This window comes from Heterocephalus glaber, unplaced genomic scaffold (assembly GCF_053883595.1).
Source record: "Heterocephalus glaber isolate CG9 unplaced genomic scaffold, H.glaber_assembly_v1.0 deba00001572, whole genome shotgun sequence".
NCBI lineage: Eukaryota > Metazoa > Chordata > Mammalia > Rodentia > Bathyergidae > Heterocephalus > Heterocephalus glaber.
In genome coordinates, this window is record NW_028258357.1 from 20,730,278 (window position 1) to 20,752,807 (window position 22,530).

Consider the following 22,530-nt stretch of genomic DNA (forward strand, 5'->3'; position numbering starts at 1 on the left):
TTAAATGTCTGATAGAATTCACCAGTGAACCCAGCTTGGCCTGGAGTTTTTTTTGTGGGAAGGTTTTTAACTATACATTCAATTTCTCTAAAAAATATAGGGCTATTCAAGTTATCTATTTATTTTCCAGTGAGCTTTGGTAGTTTGTGTCTTTAAGAGATTTGTCCATTTCAATAAAATTGTTGTAGAAATAAAACTCAAAATACCACAGCAATATATGCACATTCATGTTTATAGTGGCACAGTTTGTAATAGCTAAAGCTTGGAAATAGCCCAAGTCCCTATAAACTGGAGACTGGATAAAGAAAATGTGTTTTTTTTTTTATAAAATGGAGTACTACTCAGCCGTAAAGAATGAAAAATTAGAGGCATAGCTAAATGGATGCACATTGAGGACATACTCTTAAGTGAAATAAATAGGACACATGTGTAAATACCAAATAGCTTCTCTGGTATGAAAAACTGAAAGTGTAAATAAGGATTAAAATGAATAATTGATAATGTAAAATAGGAAGAAAAGGTCCAAAGGGGTAGAGGAAGTGGGAGGGGTAGGGGAAAGGAAAGAAAAAAAAGTCACCTTCTTATACTTTTAATATATGTGGCTTGTTATTATGTCACTTATTTAATCTTTTTTTTTTTTTTTTTTTGGTACTGGGGATTGAACACAGGACCTTGCACTTGTGAGGCAGGCACCAGAACCACTGAGCTACATCCCCGGCCCTCACTTATTTAATCTTTAACTGCTTCAATTAAGCAAATTAATTTGTGCCTTCTCTTTTTTCCATTAAGCTTGACTAGAGGTTTATCAATTTTATTGATCTTCTCAAAGTTCAAGCTTTGCTAGCATAGATTTTCCTCTGTTCTTTCTATTTTCTATTTCACTGGTTTTTCCCTCAATATTTCTTATTTCTTTTATTTACTTCTGGTTTAATTTGATTTTAGTTCTCTAGTTTAAGATGGAATCTAAAGCCATTGATGTGGGATCTGCCTTTTATTAACATAGGCATGTAGTGCTCTAAATGTATGTTTACTGTTTGCAAACCAGCTCCTTGGGCTTGAGTACCCTTCTGCCTGATGTCCTTTTGCTTCCTCTCTTGCTGCTTAGGCTCACACAGATCTCAGTGAAGGTGAATTCTGAAGCCAAAATGCCCTGGCAGTAATCCTAACTCTGCCACTTAATAGCTATCTGTTGTTTTGAGACAGGATCTCGCTAGGTCATTTTGGCTTACCTATAACTATGTAGCCCAGGCAGACCTCACAGTGATCCTCCTGCTTCAGCATCCTGAGTGCTGGGGTTACAGACATTGCCCACCGTATTGGTCTGGGTTTTTTGTAAAATGTACATAATAATAGTTGTGACTTTGATGATTAATATTACGCACTGACTTAGCTAGGCACAGCACCCAGAACATTTAAACAGGTCCACTTGGATAAAGTGGGTTGTCCTCCATAATGTGTGTGGATCTCATGGAGTCAGCTGAAGGAATGAATGCAAGAAGAGACTTAAGTTCCCAGGAGCAGGAGGGAATTCTCCTTTGGACCTGAACTATAAAGTGGACACAATATTAATTCCCCCATTCAAATGTTGAAACCTAGTCACCAGTGTGATGGTGTTGGATGGGGCCTCTGGCAGGCGATTAGGTCATGAGGGTACAGCCCTTGTAATAGAGGCCCAGAGAGCTACTCTCCTATTCCACCACCAAGCATGCAGCTAACAGGTGCCATCCTTTCACCAGAAAGCAGGGCCTCCCCAGACCCCGAATCCACCAGTGCCTGATGGTGGTCATCTAGCTGCCAGAGCTGGTCCTAAGCCACCCAGTTTACGGGGTTTAGTTATGGCAACTGAATGCACTAAGGTACAACATTTGGCTCCTACAGTTATCCGGGGGTTTAAGCGAGTTAATACACGCCAAGGACAGAGCAGCCGAGGGCACATATTCAACAGTCAGGAAATGCTGGCTTCTGTAGGGAAAAGTACCATCAACATCATGACCACGGTTACAAACATAACCTCTACCTTCACCACGTGTTCTCATTGCTGTGAGCTGCTGGTCTCCAAGGTCCCCATATTCAGTAAGGACACTGATAACCCACTTGTTAACGAAGAGTCCCAGTTTGAAAAATCCTGTCCAGGGCCAGGCATTTAGCTCAGTGGTTCTGCCGCCTGCCTCGCAAGCACAAGGTCCCGAGTTCGATCCCTGGTACCAAAAAAGAAGAAAAAAAGAAAGAAAAAAAATCCTGTCCAGGAGCCAACCTTGTTGACAAGATGTCTTAATGTCGGCTAAGAAGGAAGCAAGCCCCCTAGGTTCCTGCAAGGGAGAGGCGGCATTAGGAGGAAGAGAGGGAAACAGGAAAGTGACACACCCCTTGCTGTATTGTGCTTCTTTCATTTGTCCTGCCACAAACAGCTTCTCTGAAGTAGCGGCACATTTGGAGTCCCTCCTCTTGGGCTTTCTGAAGCTCTGGGAGGCCAGGCTCACGGCAGATCAAATTTGTCTTCCACATTTGATTGAGGCTGAGAGGGACACAGAAGGCTTGAAGGCCACCTGGCTTCAACTGCATCCCCTTCTCAGGATCATTGTCCCATAAGCTTCCTTTTGCTGGGCAGGACTGAGCAGAGGCCCCTGGTCTAATGAATGGAGCTGCTGGGACCCAGAAGGTAGTACAACCCATGGTGGGGGCTCCTTGCTGCCCAGGGTTACCCAGGAGTGAGTTTGCAGCTCACATTTCAGTAGCCAGCAGGCTCTCTGTGGAGTAACTGAAGCAAACTACCTGCTTTTGGAACTTTTGAAGACTGTGGTCCTGAGTCCTAAGAAAACCAGAGGAGAGGATGGGCTTTTGTTTATTCATTCAGCAAATATTCACTGGATACCTGTCTAATGGACAGGGTATTTTTAAAAGTTCCATAATTTAAAAAATAGTTTCATTTACATTTCTAACAGTATAATCCAAATTTACCTGTTACGGTTTGTGTTCAGATATCCCCCCAAAACCTCATGTGGTCATAGGTGGGGCTTTTTCAAAGGTGGCTGGATCTAGAGTATGTGGTGCTGGAGTTGATTCACGGTACAGTTCTAGGCTCAAGGGCACTAGGATTAAGGGTGTGAGTGCTACCTGCCCTAGCCTGGATAAGATATAAGGAATAGAAAGAGCTGTGATCCTTGCTTGCTTTGCTACCTTCTGCCTGCCATGAACTGTTTCTCCTCTTCGATACCACCCTGCCTTGGAGTCAGCTGATTTCAGCCATTCTATATAATTTTGTGGAAAAATCATTTCATAATTAAATTATGACTAGGGCTGTCTAATACCTAGTCTTTTTCCTGCAAGCCAGCTATGGCATATGGAAACATAACTCCATCTACCTCCAGTCACAAGTTTAAGCAATACTGTGACCCTCAAGGGCAAGATTACATCAGCTGGGCCAGGGATTTAGCTCACTGGTTCCGCCACCTGCCTCGAAAGCACAAGGTCTTGAATTTGATCCCGGGTACAAAATGAAAAGATTACATCAGCTGAAGATATCCTGGTACTCTGAAACCCAAATAGTAATAAAAAAAAAGAGAGAGAAAGGTGTCACCTGGGGGAAGAAAGGAAAAATTCCTTATTAGCCTGCTATCTTGTCCCATGTACTATTGTAAGAATGCTTTGCCCATCTCACCATTCTCATCAACATATGATTACCACCCTGAGTCATCCAATACTTCCAATTATTGTGTGTACCCAATAAATAGTGGCTAGCTCAGAGTTTGTCTTTGCCCACCTTGAGGCACTGACCTGCCAGCCCCCATGTATGATTAAATTGTCTCTCGTCTTTGTTTAGCCCTCGCACCCCCGCTTTCTAGGCAGATCAAAGGATTGATAGGTCTCAGATGGCCAATTATGGACTGAAACATCTACAAACTGAGCTAAATAAACCTTTCCTCCTTTAACTTTGGATGTTGGATATTTTGTCTCCGCAACAAGAAAAGTAAGACCTTTATGAAAGTATTTACTCGTGAAAGATCTTTCTTGGATCCTTGAGTAACTATGACACAGAGCACCAGCCTTCTCCCAGGTCACGTGTCTCACGAATGAAAAATAAACCTTTGCTGGTGTAAGCCTGGAGGGTTTGGATTTATCTGTTAGCACTGGCACGTTTTTCATCGTGTAAACTAGAGAAACAGAAACGCTTGTCTCTGAAGAGTTAGTTAGCTGATGAAGTCCTTGCACACACACCAGTAACAGAAGTTGAGAACTGATGAAACAAAACCCACTGTAAGCCAGCACTATGGAGGCTGAGGCAGGAGGTTCACAAGATCCAGAATCCCAAAATGGAGTCCTATCTGGGCAAGTTAAGTGGCCTGTTCTCAAAAAAAAAAAAAAAAATCGGGCAGAGATGTAGCTCAGTGATGCAGTGCCCTAGAGTTCAATGCTCCAAAACTAAAAAACAAAATCCAAAAATAACACACACACATACACACACACAGCCAACCCACCGTAAGAACCATGAGAAATAAAAGTGGAGTTAATCCGCCTGGTGATGCTTGAGTGGCATCCAGCATTATGGACTTCAAACGTTAGTACGTTCACATACCCGAAGCGCATTTGAACAGTCAGCCTGCTTTTACAAATCAGGAAACGGAGGCCCATTCCGTACAGTGGCCTGGACTCCCAAGATTTGATTCCGGTCTCCCACCCCCATCACGGTGGCTGACAACTAATGAAGACAGGTTTTTTTGTTGTTGTTGGTACCGGGGATCGAACTCGGGACCTTCTGCCTCCGAGGCAGGCGTTGACGCCACTGAGGTAAATCCCCGGCCCTGGAGACAGTTTTTAATTGGGATAAATTTGGGATGAAAACCTCTGAACCACTCCGCACAGCTAAGAGACGCAGACGCCCGCGTACACAGCCCTTCCCGACTGGCCGCGCGGCAGAGAGGCGCCCCGCGAGGGGACACGATTGGTTGGAAGCGTCACGTGATGACCGCGCCGCGGAGCGGAAGTGCCGCGCGGACAGCGTCCGGCAGGAGGAGCTGAGGCCATCGCGGTCTCCTTAGTCGGCCGTCGGGTCAAGTCTCCGTGTCGTCCTGTCGCCGTGCGCGCTCTGCGGGGACGCTGAGGCCAGCGGCGTGGGCTCGGGAGGAGCAGCGGCCCGCGCGGCCTGGGCATGGAAGCGGAGGCTGCGGGCAGGTAACTCGGCGCCGCCCTCGCTGTCTCCTCTCATCCTCCTCTTCCTACTCCTCCCCAGCCCCTGGCGGCGGGGGGCGGGGGGCGGGGGTCTGAGCACAAAGACCGGGCGCGCGTGCGCACTGCGGGCCTCCGCGGGCGGGAGTCGCCGGCTTCCGGGGTCCTGGCGGGTTCCGTGCCCCTGCCCCCGCTTCGTTCCCCTCCTAAGCTATCGGCCACCCCGGTGACTCTGGCCTTCCTGATAACATCCACCAGGCTGAGAACGGGGTCGAGGAGCCCAGCTCCAGCTGTCCTATTAAAGTCAGTCCGCGTGTGATGGCTTCCTCCCCAGAGTCTTAACTAAGAGCAATGCTAAGAGTCACAGTGGATAATATGGCGATGGCGATGGCGATGGCGACGGGAGTAACCCTGTCGGGGAGTCAGTCTCAAAACTGGCTGACACTTCCAATGGTCTTGGGACGATCTTTTAAAATATATATATTGGGAGAGTTAGGTAAGTCGAAGTTTTGAAAAAGTGAAGATTTGAATTAATGACAGAAAGCTAAATGAGAAAAATAAATAAGGTGACCAGATCTTTATAAGGAGAAAAGATAATCATTTCCATTGAAATACAAATACTGTTAGACCTAATGAATTATCCTCCTGGTGCTTAATGGATACTGAACTGCAAGACATGACAAAGCGTCTGCAAAAGGAGGGTCTAAAAGACCTCTGCAGTCCTGTAACTGATGGTGTTGCCCCCCCCGCCCCGCCCCCCATGAGGAGATTGAACCCAAGGCTTCACGCAGGTCTAGGCAAGTGCTGTACCACCGAGGAACATCCCCAGTCCAGAAGCAGCGCTCCGGAATAAGCAAAATAGATGGTTTTTTTAAGTTTAGGAGAAGAGATAACAATGCATAAATTTGCATTTTATTCTGTTCTGATATGGTGGACCAAATCCTGGAATGAAATACTCTCCTTTTTTCTTAGAAGTACTTTGCAAATGAGAGTATTCACCGGACCTTGTAGAAATCTCTCATATTTGCGACCTTACATGACAGGAGACTTGAAACCAAACCAAAGACTATCATCAAGTTAATTATACACTATAAGGCCTTGTTCAGCAAAATAATGGACTCTAACTGTGATTCTGCTCAAAGCTCTGGCACTTATATATGTCTTCACCTATAGAACTTGGAAAGCTTTTGCCTTCAGGAAATGTGGAAAATTCTGTATAACACTCAGACTTTATCCTTGGGGATTCTGAAATGACTCAGATACTAAGTACTGCTCAGAAGGTGGTCTGTGTTACCTTGGCTTTGGCCTGATAAATTGGTGGGTATAATTTACTTGTTTGGAAAACTCAGAACATTCAAAGAAAAAATACTGCATAGATGTGTAGACTCTTTGGATGGGAAAATAAATAGTTCAAGAGTTCTGAACAGGGCCAGGGATTTAGCTCAGTGGTTCCAGGGCCTGCCTCACAAGCGCAAAGTCCTGAGTTTGATCCCCGGTACCAAAACAAAACAAAAACAAAGAGTCTTAAATAAATAGTTCAAGAGTCCAATCAACCAGAGAGGAAGAAAGGAGGAGTCACGTAAGAGGCCTAGTAAGTGTCCAGTGACCTCAAGCGTGAAGAGAACTTTTACCAAGATCCAAGATAGGACAGCAGATCAGAAGTGACTGGAAAAGAATGACATAGACCACTGAGAACACAGATGGAGCCGGACTCACTGGCACATGCCTGTGATCCCAGCTACTCAGGAGGCTGAAGCAGTAGGATCAGAAGTTCAAGGCCCACCTACATAACTGAGCTAGACCCTCTCTCAAAATTTAAAAAGAGCTGGAATGTGGCTTATTGGTAGAATGCTTGCCTAGTATGCACAAGGCCCTAGGCTCAATCCCCACCACCTAAAAAAAAAAGAAAACAGTGCAGGTAGGAAAGACTAACCCACACATGAGACCAGGCTTTCCAAAAATGATAATGAGAGTAGGAGGGACTGTTTGAGCTAGCTGTGGATAGAAAAAGATAAAAAGGGGCTTGGTTTTCCACACAGCCCACTGATGTGGTGTTAGATGACCAAAGACTCAAATACATATTTCTGATTTTGATTTTTCATCTGTTAAGGAAAATGATTGTCAGACTGGAGATGAATGAGAGAGATTTAAAGCTCAAGATCACTGAGGGCATTAAGGGAACTTTGACTGCTCCATGGAAATCCTAGGTCCTGGCTGTATTTCAGGAGAAGGCCATATTACACCAGTCATAAAACAGGCATGATAATGCATGCCTGTAGTCTCAGCACTCAGGAGGCTGAGGCAGGAGGATTGCTGCAACCCAACCCTACTTACTAACAGCACATTTAACTATAGTGCTCTGTGGCCTATTCCTCTTCCACAAGCCCCACTTACGAGAGTGCGAGGATCTTGGGGCCATCTACATATGAACTATGTATTTTATTATAAAATGCCACAGATCATTTTTAGAAAAGTTTAAGGGATACGTTGTCATAGGTAAGTTTCTGGTTTTCTTTGAAAGGCGATACATATCTCTAAGATAGAGTTTCTTTATTCACTTCTTACTTGCCAACAGTAATTTCTAGAATTTCAGTTTCAGTTTCTGAGCCCCAGAATTTCAAAAGATGCTTACTATCCCCTAACTGTACTAAGGGCACCACATTTCAGATGACAGTTTTTAAAAGTGAAGAAGCCTTTTATAATGTGAATGATGTCTCCTCGGTTTAGAGGGGATTTGGGGATTTTTGTCAGGTACTCTAAATGGAACCTGTCTGTCAGAATGGCAGCACAAAATATAGGGATAGTAGCAGGTAGATTGCCTTCTTGACAATGTGATAAGCTAACAAACCTCCTGTATTCTTTAGGTCATTCATTCATTGTGACCTTGTGAGGCATGTGTAAGCCCATGGGTTTGATCCTTGGGACTACAAAACACAAACAAATATATCTTATACTTTCTTGTCTCTGGGACAAAATACCTGACACCCACAGTGTAAAAGAGGAGGGCAGAGGGGTTTATTTTCACTCACAATTTCAGACGTTTCGTTGCATAGTTGGCACACAGAAATGACATGGTGGAAGGGTCTGAAGTGGAGGAAAGTTGCTCACATCATGGTGGCCAGGAAGCAGAGAGAAAGGAGCCAAGGAGAGATACACCTTCCAAGTCATACCCCAGTGACCTGTCTTCATCCCAGGCCATCTCCTATTAGTTATAGCACCCCCATGGTACAGTCATGTTCCAAAAGCACACACACACCCCTGCCCCAGCACATGGGAGTTTTACGGGTCATTCTAGATCTAAACTGTAACATTCTGTCCCTGGCTTCCAAAGGACTTGTGTATATCTTTTTATGTAAAATGTGTTTAGTCCATCTCTAAGGGTTCCCAAAGGGTTAACAGTTCCAGCACTGCTGAAAAGTCCAAAGTTCTCTGAGGTGGTGGAAGGGCCTGGCATAGAGGAAACCTGCTCATATGGCAGCCAAGAAGCAGAGAAGGGAGGAGCCCAGAAAGGTGGTAGACCTTCCAAGTCACACCCCCAGTGAGCTGTCTCTTCAGACCGGGCCCCACCTACCCCCTAACAGCATGTTTAGCTGTGTCACACTCCGTGATACAGTCACCTTCCAGAGCCCCACCTCTGAGCACAGGAGAGTTTGAGGGACATTCTAGAGCTAAACCATAACACAAATTATGGTAACTATGTCTTTGCTCTCACATGATCAGTCTGAAAGCGAGTACAGTCACACTCTGGAAACCCACTGGCCACATTCAAAGTCCCAATTCAGCCAGGGATTTAGCTCAGTGGTTCTGTCACCTGCCTCGAAAGTGCAAGGTCCCGAGTTCCATCCCTGGTACCAAAAACAAAACAATTCCAGTTCATTTTATGACAATATTCTCTTGAGTATAACTTCTCAAGACCTCTCAATCTAACCTAGCTATATCCAGCTCATCAGAATTTTTATATCATAAACAGTGAATATCCAGTGTTTCAACAATTTAAGACTGATATTAGTGGTACTAAAGAAAATTGTGAAAAAAGAGAACATTTTACTTTGTGCTGAGCACATTTCTAAGCTCATTACTTCTTCATTGTAACATTTTAGTGGTGGCACACACCTGTCATCCCAGCACTTAGGAGGCTGAGGCAGGAGGATTGCCACAAGTTCAAGACCAGCCTGGGCTACATAGTGAGTTGGAGGCTAGAATGAACTACACAGTGAAACCCTATCTCAGACAAAAGAATGGGTTTTCTAAACATTTTATTTACGTTCCATGTCTGCATATTTTCTCTATGTACAGCCTTAGTTTACAATGTTTGTTATATTCTACTTTAAACTGTATGCTAAACTTGGATAGTATCAGTTGTTAGTAGCTGCCTAGTATTCTCATGATAATGTACTATAGTTTATTGACTCATTGTATCTTCATTTTTTGCATAATTTATGAATGGTATATTTAAAAAGTAAAACAGGATGCAGGTTAATATTTTTCTCACTGGTTCTTAGCCATGGGCTCTCCAGCACCTTACCTCTGTGGTGCTCTGTCCCCTGGGCCTCTGTGGAGCGCCCAGCACCCTCACCCTCCCACAGGTCTCTCAGGGTCATTTTCAGGCTTACCCAGAGCAGGCTTCAGCTTGCCCCCACCCTGGGACCATTTACTGGGAGGTGACTTGCACCATAGAACTGGCCCTCTTGTCTCTGCCCTCGGAGCTTCCTGACCTTCCTCCACATGACACAGATAGGGCGGCTCAGTATCTTGCCACAGCAAGCATGGCTTCTCTCCAAATAGAACATAGCGCTTTCCTGTTTCCTTCCTGATTGATGTTTTCTTCTTCCTGCACACTAAGTGGCATTATTTGGCTTTAGCTTTATCTTAGGTTTCATCATATCTCTGTTTACTTCCCTAGCTTTGGGCTGACAGCAGCAGCTTGAGGTGGTGGCTTCAGGTCACTGGAAAGTGTTTCCAATTTTTCTTTTCTTTTTTTTTTTGGTACCGGGGATCGAACTCGGGTCCTTGCGCTTGTGCAGCAGGCGGTGAAACCACTGAGCCAAATCCCCGGCCTCCAATTTTTCTTCAAAGGCCAGCTTTCTTACTTTGCACACAGTTTAAATCATGTTCAGAAGATCTTAGGGATTTTTTTTTCTTTTAAATTGAATAGATGTTTACAAAATAATTATTCCTAGTTCCCATTCAGTGACAAACTATAACAACAACAAAAAGCCAACAATAACAAAAACCAGATCTAATGAATAAACAGACAAATAAATCAAAAGAAAATCATAACCTACATTGGAGGGGATAAATACTGAAGGCAAGGGACACAAATGGTGTTTGTGGCCAGATAGATTAATGCCTGCGTAGGTTGATGGGCCTTTCAAGTCTGGCTATAGAAAATTCCCATGACCTCGTTTTGGAGGAAGTCTGGCTGACTTGACACGACTGGCAGGTTTTATTGAGACACATGGTGTCATCCGACAGAGATGGTGTTTTGTCTGAGCATTTGGTAAAGTGGGTACCTGCATAAGAGAAGAGAGCTTCCTCTTCCCCTCTTCCCATCACCTCCTCTAAGCAAATACTACAATCTGGTGACAGAATATTTAAATCCTGAATATTTTTTTACAACTGATCATTTAAACTTATATTTGGAAAAAAACCACCTTATATTTGGGCTGTCCCAGTCACACACAGCTATAATCCCAGCCTTTGGAGGGTGAGACAGGAGGATCACAGGCTTGAGGCCAGCCTGGGCCACACAGTGAGACCCTTTCTCAGAAGAAAGAAACTTTAAAAGGGCCGGGGGTGTAGCTCAGAGGTGACGCACTTGGTGGATTTGAGCACCAATCCTGCGAAAAGTAAGCAAACAGATAAAACCTTACATTTGGCTGATTGGATCATCCTTGTGAACTACTTGTCCTTCCAGCTATTCCCTTGAGCAAGCTCAAGCATTTTACTCGTTTCCATATCAACTGATGATGGCTGAAGCTCCGAACCTGGCAGTCCCGGTGATGGCACAGCAGATGCCAGTGGAAGCCCCTGCCCCAGCTCCTGCCCAGGACCCCGTGCAAGGTAGTTGCCACCATGACTGTTTAGAGCAGTGACGCTGGATTAAGCACCTGTTGATGAGCAGGCTCTAGAAGGAATTACAGCTCTTTCTGTGTCATAAAGCGCCACCTCCTTTATAAGCAGTTAGTGTATGCCAAGCCCGGGAGGGGGAACCCTGGCTGCAACACTGGAGCCGGGGCGTAGCAAGGAACACTAAGAGGCTGGGCAGGCAGTTGGGTGGGTGTTTATCCGCCCTGAAAGTGGCAGGGAGCTGCTCAGAGGGTGTGATCAGGGATGCTAAAGTAGATTGGCATCTTTAAAATCGGTCTGTAGCCAAACATGAAGGCGCATGCCCATGATCCCAACTCCTCAGGAGGATCCCAAGTTCAAGCCCAGCCTGGGAAACTTAGTGAGACCCTGTCTCAAAATCAAAAATGAAGAGCTGAGGATGCATCTCAGTGGTGGAGCACTTGCCCAGATGCACAAGGCCGAGGGTTCAAGCCTGACACTGGGAAAATGAGTGGAAACACAGGGGATGCATCAGGTGCAGAAAGCAAGGAAGGATGTGGAGGCAGGAAGCAGAGTGGGGACTGTTTGAGTGATCTGGGGGAAAGTGAGGGCAACAGGAAGGGGTGGAGGAAGAGTTAGGAAGCCCTTCAAGGTGGTTTCCTGGCCATGGTTAGTAGATTTCTATAGTGGCCAGAAAGAGTGAGGAATCTGAGAGAACCCCTGCCTTGGCCTGTTCTGCACTGTTGTGACAGGACGCTGGCGACAGGTGACCTTGTGACCCAGAGGCTTACCCAGCCCCCAGCTGGAGACTCCAGGCTATGGCCTCTGCCCAGAGGCATTGAAGGCCTGGAGGTGGGCGGTGTCACAGTGGCAGAGCATGTCGGGAGGGAGTCACATGGCCTCAGAAGAAGCCAGCAGAGCGGGCCCCACAGTCCCTCCAAGGGCTCTCACCCTGTTGGCTTGAGGGCCGCTCACTAGCCCGGCGTCTCCCAGGCTCCACACCACTCCCAGCATGAGCCAGGCTCCCGACACGTGAACTCCGAGGGGTCAGACTCAAGGCACATGAGGAGGCCCTGGTGTACCCTAGCCTTCTGTCAGGCAGGCCTTGGGTCAGACAGGACAGAATTCAAAGAGGAGCCAAGCAGGTTTTGAGGAGTGGGGTGCAGATGGTGAGCTTTCCTCCACATGGGCTCAGACTGCTATAGGGGTCTAAGGGTACCCTGACTCCATTGCCTGGGGCTCCTTCCTGTCCTGTCTCTGGCTCTGGGCAGGAGTCTGGGCAGCCATGGAGGCTCCCCAGCTGCAAACTTCAGGTGCCAGCCCCTTCCCATTGGGAGCAACTGAAGTAGTGCTAGGCAGCAAAGAAGAAAGACCACCCACCCCTGCAAGTCTTGGTTGGGGAATTACCAGATAGGAGTGGATGGGGCAAAAGGGGAGAAACGAGGAAGGAGCGGATGGGATAGAACGAAGGTTAGACCGGGCATGAGCTATACGCCTATAGGCCTAGCACTCTGGACTGCAAGTTGTGGGCCACCTAGCAAGCGCCTGTCACGGAAAAAGAATTAAGGGTAAGAAAACCTGTTGGGTAACTTAGGTCAGTGGGTCTAAAGGCCGCTCTGTGGCCAGGGCACATTGGGCAGTGTCAGGAGGTGCACCCAGGCTGGCGGGTGCTCCTCCACCAGAGGCTGAGAGCGCGGTGCTGTCTAGCATCCCATCGGGATCGGCCCAGCTCCCAGCTCGAGAAATGCGCCCGGAATACCTGGTGTAGGGCGGAGCACAGATCCCTGGGGGTTGCCTGGGAAAGGTGCTTCCAGCCTAGAGCCTGCATCTCCGCTCCTCTGCTGTGCCTCTTTGAGCGTGGGTCCAGTGTAGGGCAACCTCACCAGCCATTTTGGGTTTTCTACTCCTGGGAATTTGAGTGAAAATGTTTCTCTTCATTCCTGTTTTTCTGCCCACATACTCTTCTGTCTAGTACTCGTGTATTTACATTCAGGCTTGCTGTAAAATGCTGCACAGATACTGTGTGTCCCCGGGGAGGCTGGATGACAGTAACCTCAGGTGGCAACACGAGTCTGATCACCGGGTGGGCTTAGCCTGAACGAACCCACTTGCAGGGCGAGGGGATGGAAGGGTCAGTTTGGGAAGCTAGATGAACGGGTGTCCCCAGTCACTTTCTGGGAAAGCTGCGGAGTCCCAGATTGTTTCTCTGCATCACGTTCTGGGCATCATCGTTTCAGAGGCTCCAAGGGGAAGGAAAAGGAAAGCCAAAGCAGCAGAGCCCAAAACGCCCGTGGAACCCAAAAAGCCTGCAGAGTCCAAAAAATCTGCCAAGTCCAAGGAAAAGCAAGAAAAAATTACAGACACATTTAAAGTGAAAAGAAAAGTAGACCGTTTCAATGGTGTGTCCGAGGCAGAGCTGCTGACCAAGACACTCCCTGATATTTTGACCTTCAATCTGGACATCGTGATCGTAAGAATGTTTGTCATCTTTTGACTGTATAAATGGCATCAGTGGGTCAGCTCTACCTAAGCTGCCCTTGCAGTTAGCGTTTTGGTGAAAAGAACATCTTGAGAAGCCCCCAGGGAGCATGGTGGTGTCCTGGGGAGGGAGTGCGTGGGCCGCGTGGCCCGTAGGCTCCGAGTGGCAGCTGTTGGGGTACAGATCCTGTCGCAGGGTGACCCTGTACAAGCCTGAACTTTTGTGCTTTTTCTCCTTTTGGCCTCTTTCTAAAATTCTTTCCAGTCCACACTGGTTACTTTACTCATGGAGAGTGGGTACATGGGCATGACACATCTTAGTTCCTTGTGTCCCCTCCCCTCCCCTCCCTGTCTGGTTCTGAGGACTGGTTTCTCCACTGAGGAGCAGTGTTCATTCTTAGGGCAACTAGACACATAGTCTATGTGACTCATTGAGCTTGAGTGGTACCTGCGAGTACCCCACAGCGACAGCCGTGATTCTGAGCAACCGGTTTTGTCAGTGACTGGGCCGCTGTGCGGGTGACATGGGGACCAGGCTTGTGGCTGCATGGGGCTCTGGTTGGATGATGCTGCCGGCCTCTCCCCACCTGGACAGGGCTGGGACTGGTTTGTGAAATCAGTAAAGCATTTTCTTGTTTGTTTGTTGTGGTTTTTTTGGTACTGGGGATCAAACTCAGGACGTTGTGCTTGCGAGGCAGGTGATGGAACCACTGAGCTAAATCCCCAGCCCTCAGCAAAAAGCATTTAATTGAAAGGAAATCTCTTTCTTCTATGTGGAATACTTTTTTTTGAACCAAGGATAATACTAATTGATAATGTTGGTGGCACTGAATTAAAGATTTTTTTATCAGCAATTGAGTTTTGTCTGCTGCTACACTATTGAAATCTTAAAGCTTTTCTCGACTTTTTCAGACTAAAATGTGCAATTATTTTGTTTTGTAGATTGGCATAAATCCAGGCCTCATGGCTGCTTACAAAGGGCATCATTACCCTGGACCTGGAAACCATTTTTGTAAGTGGTTCATTTACTTTTAAATGCACTGTCTTCACCAGGCATGGTGGTGCACACCTGTCATCCCAGCCACTCGGGAGGGTAGACAGCACGGCAGCACGGATGTCAGTTTGAGGCCAGCCTGGGCAACCTCATGAGACCCTGTGTGTCTCCCTCTCTCTCCGTCTCTCTCTCTGTCTCTCTCTCTCTCTCTGTCTCTCATTCGCACACACACACAAATGCAAAAAGAGAAACAAAAATAATGTTGCTTAGCAGCAGAGAGCTTGCCTAGCATGTGCATGTGCAAGGCCCTGAGTTCAATCCCCACTACTTCCCCCCAAAAAATCTCTCTTTATTAGAAGCTTTTTTTTAACTAATTGTGGTTTTATTTGTGTATTTTTGGTACTAGGGATTGAACCCAGGGCTCACTCGAAGTAGGCAAGCACTTTACTGCTGAGCTATGCTCTTAGCCCTTTCTCTTTCCATTGAATTGTTTCTGTGAGTTTTACTGCTTCTTAAAAACTAATGTTTCAATAATTACCTACAGAGATAGGAGTGCAGTATGCTCTGCCAGTACAGACTAGATTTCCATTGCTCTTATGTCCAGGGCAAGATTCAGTGCCCTGCTCAGTGGCGGTCAGGTTGTAACGAAGGAAGCGTGACTGGAGACACTCTGTGGACACTTCACACCAGCAGAAAGCAGTAGCGAAGGCTCAGGTTGTGGAGTGAGTCTGAAGGCAGCTGTCACCGGGGTGACACCCTCGGTGCAGCGCCATTTCCTCCTGTGCAGTGCCTGGCAGTGCGCCCTCAGTAAATGCTAGTTGATTACCCAAGAGTAACATGAAAAACACTTAGGGCAGATGATCAGAATTTACTACTATTACTATACTATTTCTATTAAAGTTTTGCTAGAGAAGTTTAAGCTTTTCTTTTCCTCCAGCGTCGAGCTGCTTGAGTGTTCCGGTCTCTGACCAGTCCAGGGGTGGGGTCATGTCACCAGTTACCAGGGAGGAGGCCCGGTTCCCAGCTTCCTCCCTGAGCAGCTGTAGTTCTGGGAGTAGAGCACAGGTTGCTTCCTCGATTGTCGGACCCACAGAGACAGATGGCCTCTCCCCCCACAGGGAAGTGTCTTTTCATGTCGGGACTGAGTGAGGTGCAGCTCAACCACATGGACGACCACACACTGCCCGGGAAGTACGGCATTGGCTTTACCAACATGGTGGAGAGGACGACGCCGGGCAGCAAGGACCTCTCCAGGTAACTGCGCGGCCTGTTTCCGTGGGCTGGAGCCCGCCCTGCGCGCCGCCAGTAACCTGGGAACATCGGATGGATCTGCTGTGAGCTGAGCTTGACATACACGATGTGATCTTTTATTGAAAGCTGCCTGCATTTAGCATATTATAAATATTGTCGTATTTACATTCTTTTTACTGTTTTTTAATTCAATTTTAGTAAAGAATTCCGTGAAGGAGGACGTATTCTAGTACAGAAATTACAGAAATATCAGCCACGCATAGCAGTGTTTAATGGAAAATGTAAGATTTACTTTTGAATTCTATTTTATCTCCATGCTGACATTAGGGCAATGTAAATATGTTTGTATTTCATTTTAGGTATTTATGAAATTTTTAGTAAAGAAGTTTTTGGAGTAAGGATTAAGAACTTGGAATTTGGGCTTCAGCCCCACAAGATCCCTGACACAGAAACTGTAAGTCCTTAAAACTGCATCTGTAGATCAGTTAAATGGGAATTTTTTCCTAGATATTCCCTCCTCCCTTTTTTAGCCCTATCCATTTCAATTTATGCTATTATAAATTAAGCCACTGTATTTTGTCAAATGATATCTATATATATCAGCTTTTAATAGCTAAAAATTCAGGTACTGTTAAGAGTTTTAGTTAAGCATTTGTCAGGTAGATGTCTGAATGATGTTATGTTATGCAGCTCAAGTATTGAGAGGAACTGGTTCATATACTGTAAGCAAAGTAACTTTGATGGGATTTACTTGCCAAATTCAGATGATACCATCGTGTGCATTGTGGGACAACCTGTGGATAGAGTCACGACCCTGATTAGCAAAACCAATTGCCCATTTCTGTGTCTCACCCCAGCTTCATTTTAGAGCGACACAAATAATACAGCCCAGGCTGACAGCCCCTACCTGGCCTGCGACCCCGCTGTCTGTCACATGCAGGGCCATCATGAGTGACAGTGTTTTACAGACTCTTTTCTGCAGCATCTCCAGATATTTAGTTCCAGCGTTTCTTCTATTTTTAGGTTTTGTTTACAGCTTTAAAAAATAACCCAGCCCATAGACATGCACGGCATATGTGCGTCGTTTGAAATGAGGGCCAGGCCGGTGTGCAGTGAAGGGCTTTACGGATGAAGGCTCCCCCCACCCCACAGTGTGCGCTGCTGCTCCATTTCCTGTTTTTAGCTTCTTGCAGTTCAGATACCTACCCGTATTCAGTCTCTTCCCCTTTTCTGGAACTGCAATTTTATGATACCTTTGATTTGTATTTGTGGAAACCTGGAACTGACAGCATCGCTTGCCCTGGGCCAGGGATCTGGGCAGATGGGGACCGATGGGACCAGAGGACTTCATTGTACATTCCTGTGCCCTTTTGCCTCTTTTTAATTTTGAGCTATAAATTTGCTATTGAAAAGAAAAGCCTGTTGATAGACAAACACCAGGGAAGGGGGCATTGGTTTTTTTGTTTGTTTGTTTGTTTTTTGGTACCGGGGATCGAACTTGGGACCTTGTGCTTGTGAAGCAGGTGGGGGAACCACTGAGCTAAATCCCCGGCCCATTGTTTTTAATTTATTGACTTCATAATAAGCATGTTGCAGATTTTACCGTAAGTACAACTGTTACTGATTTTACATAGCTATGTCGTTACCAAGTTTTTAAACCAAGTAAACATAACTTCTCTGATCTCGGTATGAGTAGATTGAATTGTGACGTTTCTGACACTGAACTGTTGCGGTTCCAGCTCTGTTACGTTATGCCATCGTCCAGCGCAAGATGCGCTCAGTTTCCCCGCGCCCAAGACAAAGTCCATTACTACATCAGGCTGAAGGACCTGAGGGACCAGCTCAAGGGCATCGAACGGAGCTCGGACGTGCAGGAAGTGCGCTATACATTCGACCTGCAGCTTGCACAGGGTGCGTTTCCGCAGGCTCCCTAGTGCTCGTTTCCCGTGCATTATAGAAAGCATGCCTGGGGTGGAGAGCAGGAGAGAAAATAACCATGTTTTAGGCAGCGTGCTCCTCCTGGGTGTTAGTCACTAAATAAACATCCTTTGCCTGCATCTACTCTGGGTACTCCCAGGCAATGAGGGCCTGTGAAGCATTTCAACTATCCAAAATTAAGTGGAAGTGTGTGCTGCACAGTTTATCTCATTTAAGGAAAAGAATTATTCGTGACTTCTGAATAAAGCTGTTCACAAAATCGTTGTATAAAACCAGTTTTCACTTCTTTTTGCCTCCTTGTAGAGGATGCAAAGAAGATGGCTGTCAAGGAAGAAAAGTATGACCCGGGGTACGAAGCTGCCTATGGCGGAGCTTACGGCGAGAACCCATGCAGCAGCGAGCCTTGCGGCCTCTCCTCCAACGGACTAAGTATGACCCCCGCCTGTCCTCCTCAGAGCTGCCTTGTTGGCATGGGCGACATTATTAGTGGCTACTACTGTGAATGTGATGGTTGCTCTCTAGAAAGCTGCATCAACAGATTAGAGCTTACCCTGGGCAGCTTAGCACAGTGTGCAGGCCCTGGGTTCAGTCCCTAGCACTGCAAAACAACAAAAACTAAACACGCTTTTACAGCTCATTTTCTTTAAGTTACAGGCTCTCAGCCAACCGAGTTCCCTTCTCCTCCCTAAGTCACAGATGAGGATTATCAGCGTGGTATCTTAGAGAGCACAGGAGCTTACCTTTTTATTCCAGAAGGCTTGGCTGATGTTTTTCTTAAGAGCTCTCCTTCGTTGTGTTTCTGAAATCTCCCCGTCCCCGAGAATGCCACGGTTTCAGCTTTTAGTCTCCTGCATCAACCTAAGCCATGTTCCTTTCCCTGTAGCCGACAGCGCAGAGATGGGAGGAGCGCTGGCATTCGGTGACATCCCGAATGGGCAGTGGGTGCTGCAGCCCTTCGCAGACCGGATCCCTCCCCTCGCTGACCGCCCTGGACCGCAGGAGTCGGAGGAAGGGAGCCAGGCGTGAGGACGGGACTTCCTTGCCCGCCGCCGCTGCCGCTGCCTTCGCTGCAGGTCTGATGCCGCTCTCGGGAGGCATCTCAGTTGTGCCTGCTCCGGAGCTGCAGCCCTAGCACAGCACGGCTGTGCGGCAGAATCCGCCTGTGGACCTGAGTAGTTGGAGGGAAGAAACGGGCTTTTGTTCGTGAGTTTTGTATTTGAACTATCATTTCAGCGTTTTATATGTGATACTTCCTTTATGAGGAAACTGACTTTTCTTCTTGGAGTCAGTCTTTTCTCCTGGAAATTACTCCTTTTTTGGTACCAGGGATTGAACTCAGGACCTTGCACTTGCAAGGCAGGTGCCACTGGAGTTACTCTTGATCTCTAATTTTAAAATGCAGCAGCCTGGCCGGGCATGGTGGTGCACACCGATAAGCCCAGGACTCAGGAAGCTGAGGCAGGAGGACTGCCGTGAGTTCAAGGCTGGCCTGGGCTGCATAGCGAGACCCGGTGTAACAGCCTGAAGTTTTCTCATTGATTCCTAACTGTGGAGGCCGTTGCCCTTCTGTGCCAGAGATGGGCGTCTCAGCCGTGCGGCCCTCATAGGGGTCACCTCTGGTGTTCGGCATGGACAGGTGCCTCGGGCCCGCTCGGTTCGTGTTTGCACCGCTTCCTTTTGGCCGTGCGATGTCTGTGACCGTGGCCTGCAGACGGTGTGGCATTGTGGTGGCCGGGCTAACCTGGCCCTGGGGATGGCCTGAGCCGAGTGCTGATCCTCCAGTGGGCAGAGTGGTGCCTGCTGAGCGGAGGCTCTCAAGGGCACCAGCCCACGGGGACCTGAGAGGGAAGGCGCTGGGGCTCTGGCCGGGCGTTACCGAGTCTCCTTTTATCCTTAGCTTTTAAGGTCCTGATGCAGACCATGATGAGAAATGAACTCTCAGGCTGAGCCACAAGGCGCTGCTGGTGTCTGATAACCTTCTTTAAGCAGGTGCTCTGGGCAGGAGACAAGCTGAGTTGGACGGTAGGCGTGTCTTCCTGCCAGGTCAGTGTAAGCAGCCAGCGACTTTAAACTCGCTGTGCGCTGTTGCTGTCTGCTACTGTGGACGCAGCAAGCCTCATGGAAAGGTGGAACTCTACCTTCCTGATTTTCTGGTGCATTTTCTCTGGTGCTACCGAGGATCCAGCCCCGGGCCTGGAGGCTCCGAGCTGGGGCTGCAGAAACACCTGGGGTCGCTCGCACCACCCCTCCGTGTCCTGGGCGTGCGGAGGGAGGCAGGCACAGGCTGTCTCGGCCGTGTGAGAGCTCTGTGAGGTTTTCTGTCCCCCGGGCAGGCATGTAGCCTGTGGTTCTATTCATAATAAGAGAAACAAATCCTTGTTGTGAGTCTCACCATGCTTTTTAGCTGTAGCGATGATGGATTTATCTTCTGTGTGTAGGGCAAGCTGTGTGAAAGTCACTCGTGTTATTTAAATGATGTACTGTACTGCTGTTTACATGGGCGTCATGCGGGGCTGGCAGTGCCTCGCGTCAGGGACTGGGGGCGATGGGGTTATTTTTTCATGGGGTGGTGTAGGGTGTGTATGGTACTGCTCGCTGTGAGACTTGGGGCACTGCAGGCTACCTGCGGGTGGAGGAAGCACCCCCAGTTAGGACAGCCACTCAGCAGAGTGGGCTCCGGTCCCAGCACGCTGTCTCGATGTTTCCTTTCAGCAGGCCATGATTGGAAAACATTGGCACACCCTGTATATGACTGTGTGAAATTTTTTCATTAAAAAATATTGGAAGATTTTTAAATTCATTTGAGAGTCTGATGGTTTTTACCATTTAAAATATTAAGTGTGGGGGCCAGGGATTTAGCTCAGTGGTTCTGCCGCCTGCCTCACAAGCGCAAGGTCCCAAGTTCAATTTCCGGCACCAAAAAAAATACTAGGCGTGATTATCCTTGTTACAGGTGTTTTTCTATATCAGGGCTTCATGGCGTTCTTTCCCCTTTAAACCTGAGATCGATTCACCTTCTGTTTAGCATGTAGAATAATATACAGGAAGAAATCCTAAAAATCCATGAATGTTTTATTTTTACAGACTTCCATGTTTTAAAGAATAGTTTTTTGATAAAAGAGAAGATTGGCAACCTGTTTCAAAAAATATACTTGGATGCGAAAAATATATTCAGAAATTTTAAAAATGTATGGATATAACTGTCAGTCAGTGTTAAGCAGATTGATTGTGGCTGTCTAGATGGGTCTGTTTCTCTCCGTAGCATCTTGATTTCCACACTGTATCTTGATTTGTACTGTGCCTAGATGAGTGAGAGAGTGCCTAGGCCCAAGGTGCAGTTTGCACACAGTAGGGTTTGTTTCTGACACACAGCTTGGGAATGCCTCATGTATCTAAAAGGCAGTGTTCCGAAAGAACCAAGTTAGGACTGGCTCCAAAGGGACAGTTCCACATTTTTATACGAAAATCTTTTCAGTGCCGGGTCACATCATCTGTTGTGGCTGAGTCTGAATATCCCTGCAGGGTCCGGGACAAACCAGCTCTCCCACAGGTCGGCGTGCACGCTGGGGAAGCGCCAGGGTTTGTGTCTCCCATCCCAGTGCAGCAGCTTCGCTTCCTGCAGAAAATGCTCCGAATACCTGGCATCGGGACTCCAGCCTGCAGAGTGGAGGAAATTAACAGGCGTTAGAGAACAAGTGAATAGAAAATGTACAGTAAAAACGGAATGCAGGTTAGTGGAAAAGATAATAAAGCAAAAGGTACATGGCCCGGAGGAGGGTCCCTGGAGGGTCCCGGCAGCGAGGGTGCTGGGGAGGGAGGGCGCTGCCTCGGGGGAGGTCTCTTGTGTGCGGCTTCCGCCCCGGGTGAGTGCTGTGCCGAGCGACCTCAGCGCTGTAGCACGCCTGTGATCCCAGCACTCAGGAGGCTGAGGCAGGAGGATCGCTGCAAGTTCGAGGCCGACCTGGGCTACACAGTGAGTGTAAGGCCAATCTGCACTACATAGTGAGACCCTGTCTCAAAAAAAAGGAACTGCCTCAGAGGGGCATGCACTTTGGTGACAACTGCTGTTTGTGGCTAAATGTCTTAGAAATTATATCTGTACGAATTTTGCTGGTGTGCGAGGTTAAACCCAGAGCCTCTTGGGTGATTAATACATTTTAAATTCTGAGTCTACTTGCCCTAGACCCGTTAGTGGGTAGCATTGCTTTTGGCCGTCAGAGTGCCCTGAGACCAGGTCACATGGCTGCCGTGTGGACCTGCAGACACTCCTGATGCCCGGCCTCCCCCATGGACATTCCCTTAGCAAGACGGTGCCCCTTTCTACTCATCAGTGTTCCCTAAAATTAATTCCAAGTCTCCATTCCCTTCCTTTTTTTCTTTTCTTTTGTACCGGGGATTGAACTCAGGTCCTTGCGCTTGCGAGGCATGCGGCAGAACCACTGAGCTAAATCCCTAGCTCCATACCCGAACTAAGCTTCACAGAGCTGTCCCTGCATGATGTTCCAGAGCTCCTGCATGGATGGAATCTGCACTGGAGACTTAGCAACCACTTAGCAATGGACACTAGGTGCCCAGACATTCTGCAGCTTCTGGTTTGTTTTGTTTTGTTATTTTTGCAGACCAGGGATTGAACCTAGGACCTTAACACTGCACTACAT

General features: G+C 47.3%; 2 protein-coding genes across 12 annotated transcripts in view; one reads left to right on the forward strand and one right to left on the reverse strand.

The window, feature by feature from the left end:
* The first annotated feature begins 585 nt into the window (after positions 1–585).
* On the forward strand, positions 586–20,672 carry Tdg (thymine DNA glycosylase). 3 transcript variants are annotated; one of them, XM_087192727.1, is made up of 11 exons: positions 586–5,169; positions 5,422–5,659; positions 11,081–11,226; positions 13,449–13,681; positions 14,632–14,701; positions 15,802–15,937; positions 16,133–16,215; positions 16,294–16,388; positions 17,674–17,845; positions 18,176–18,301; positions 18,756–20,672. In XM_087192727.1, the coding sequence occupies exons 3-11, from the start codon at positions 11,130–11,132 to the stop codon at positions 18,896–18,898; spliced, it is 1,155 nt and encodes a 384-aa protein (XP_087048853.1). In that variant the 5' UTR covers positions 586–5,169; positions 5,422–5,659; positions 11,081–11,129; the 3' UTR covers positions 18,899–20,672. The 3 variants fall into 3 exon arrangements, with proteins under 3 accessions (XP_087048853.1, XP_087048854.1, XP_004844891.1); XM_087192728.1 differs by having other exon boundaries at positions 5,498–5,659; XM_004844834.4 differs by lacking the exon at positions 5,422–5,659 and having other exon boundaries at positions 878–5,169.
* Glt8d2 (glycosyltransferase 8 domain containing 2) overlaps positions 15,802–22,530 on the reverse strand; it is a 50,886-nt gene continuing 44,157 nt past the window's right edge. For all 9 annotated transcript variants that reach the window (XM_021258394.2, XM_004844831.3, XM_087192726.1 and 6 more), the window contains 2 exons: positions 18,613–21,529; positions 15,802–17,900 (listed from right to left, as the gene is read on the reverse strand). In XM_021258394.2, coding sequence (XP_021114053.1) covers positions 21,355–21,529 — 175 coding nt within the window. In that variant the 3' untranslated portion in view covers positions 15,802–17,900; positions 18,613–21,354. The remainder of the gene's footprint in view (positions 17,901–18,612; positions 21,530–22,530) is intronic.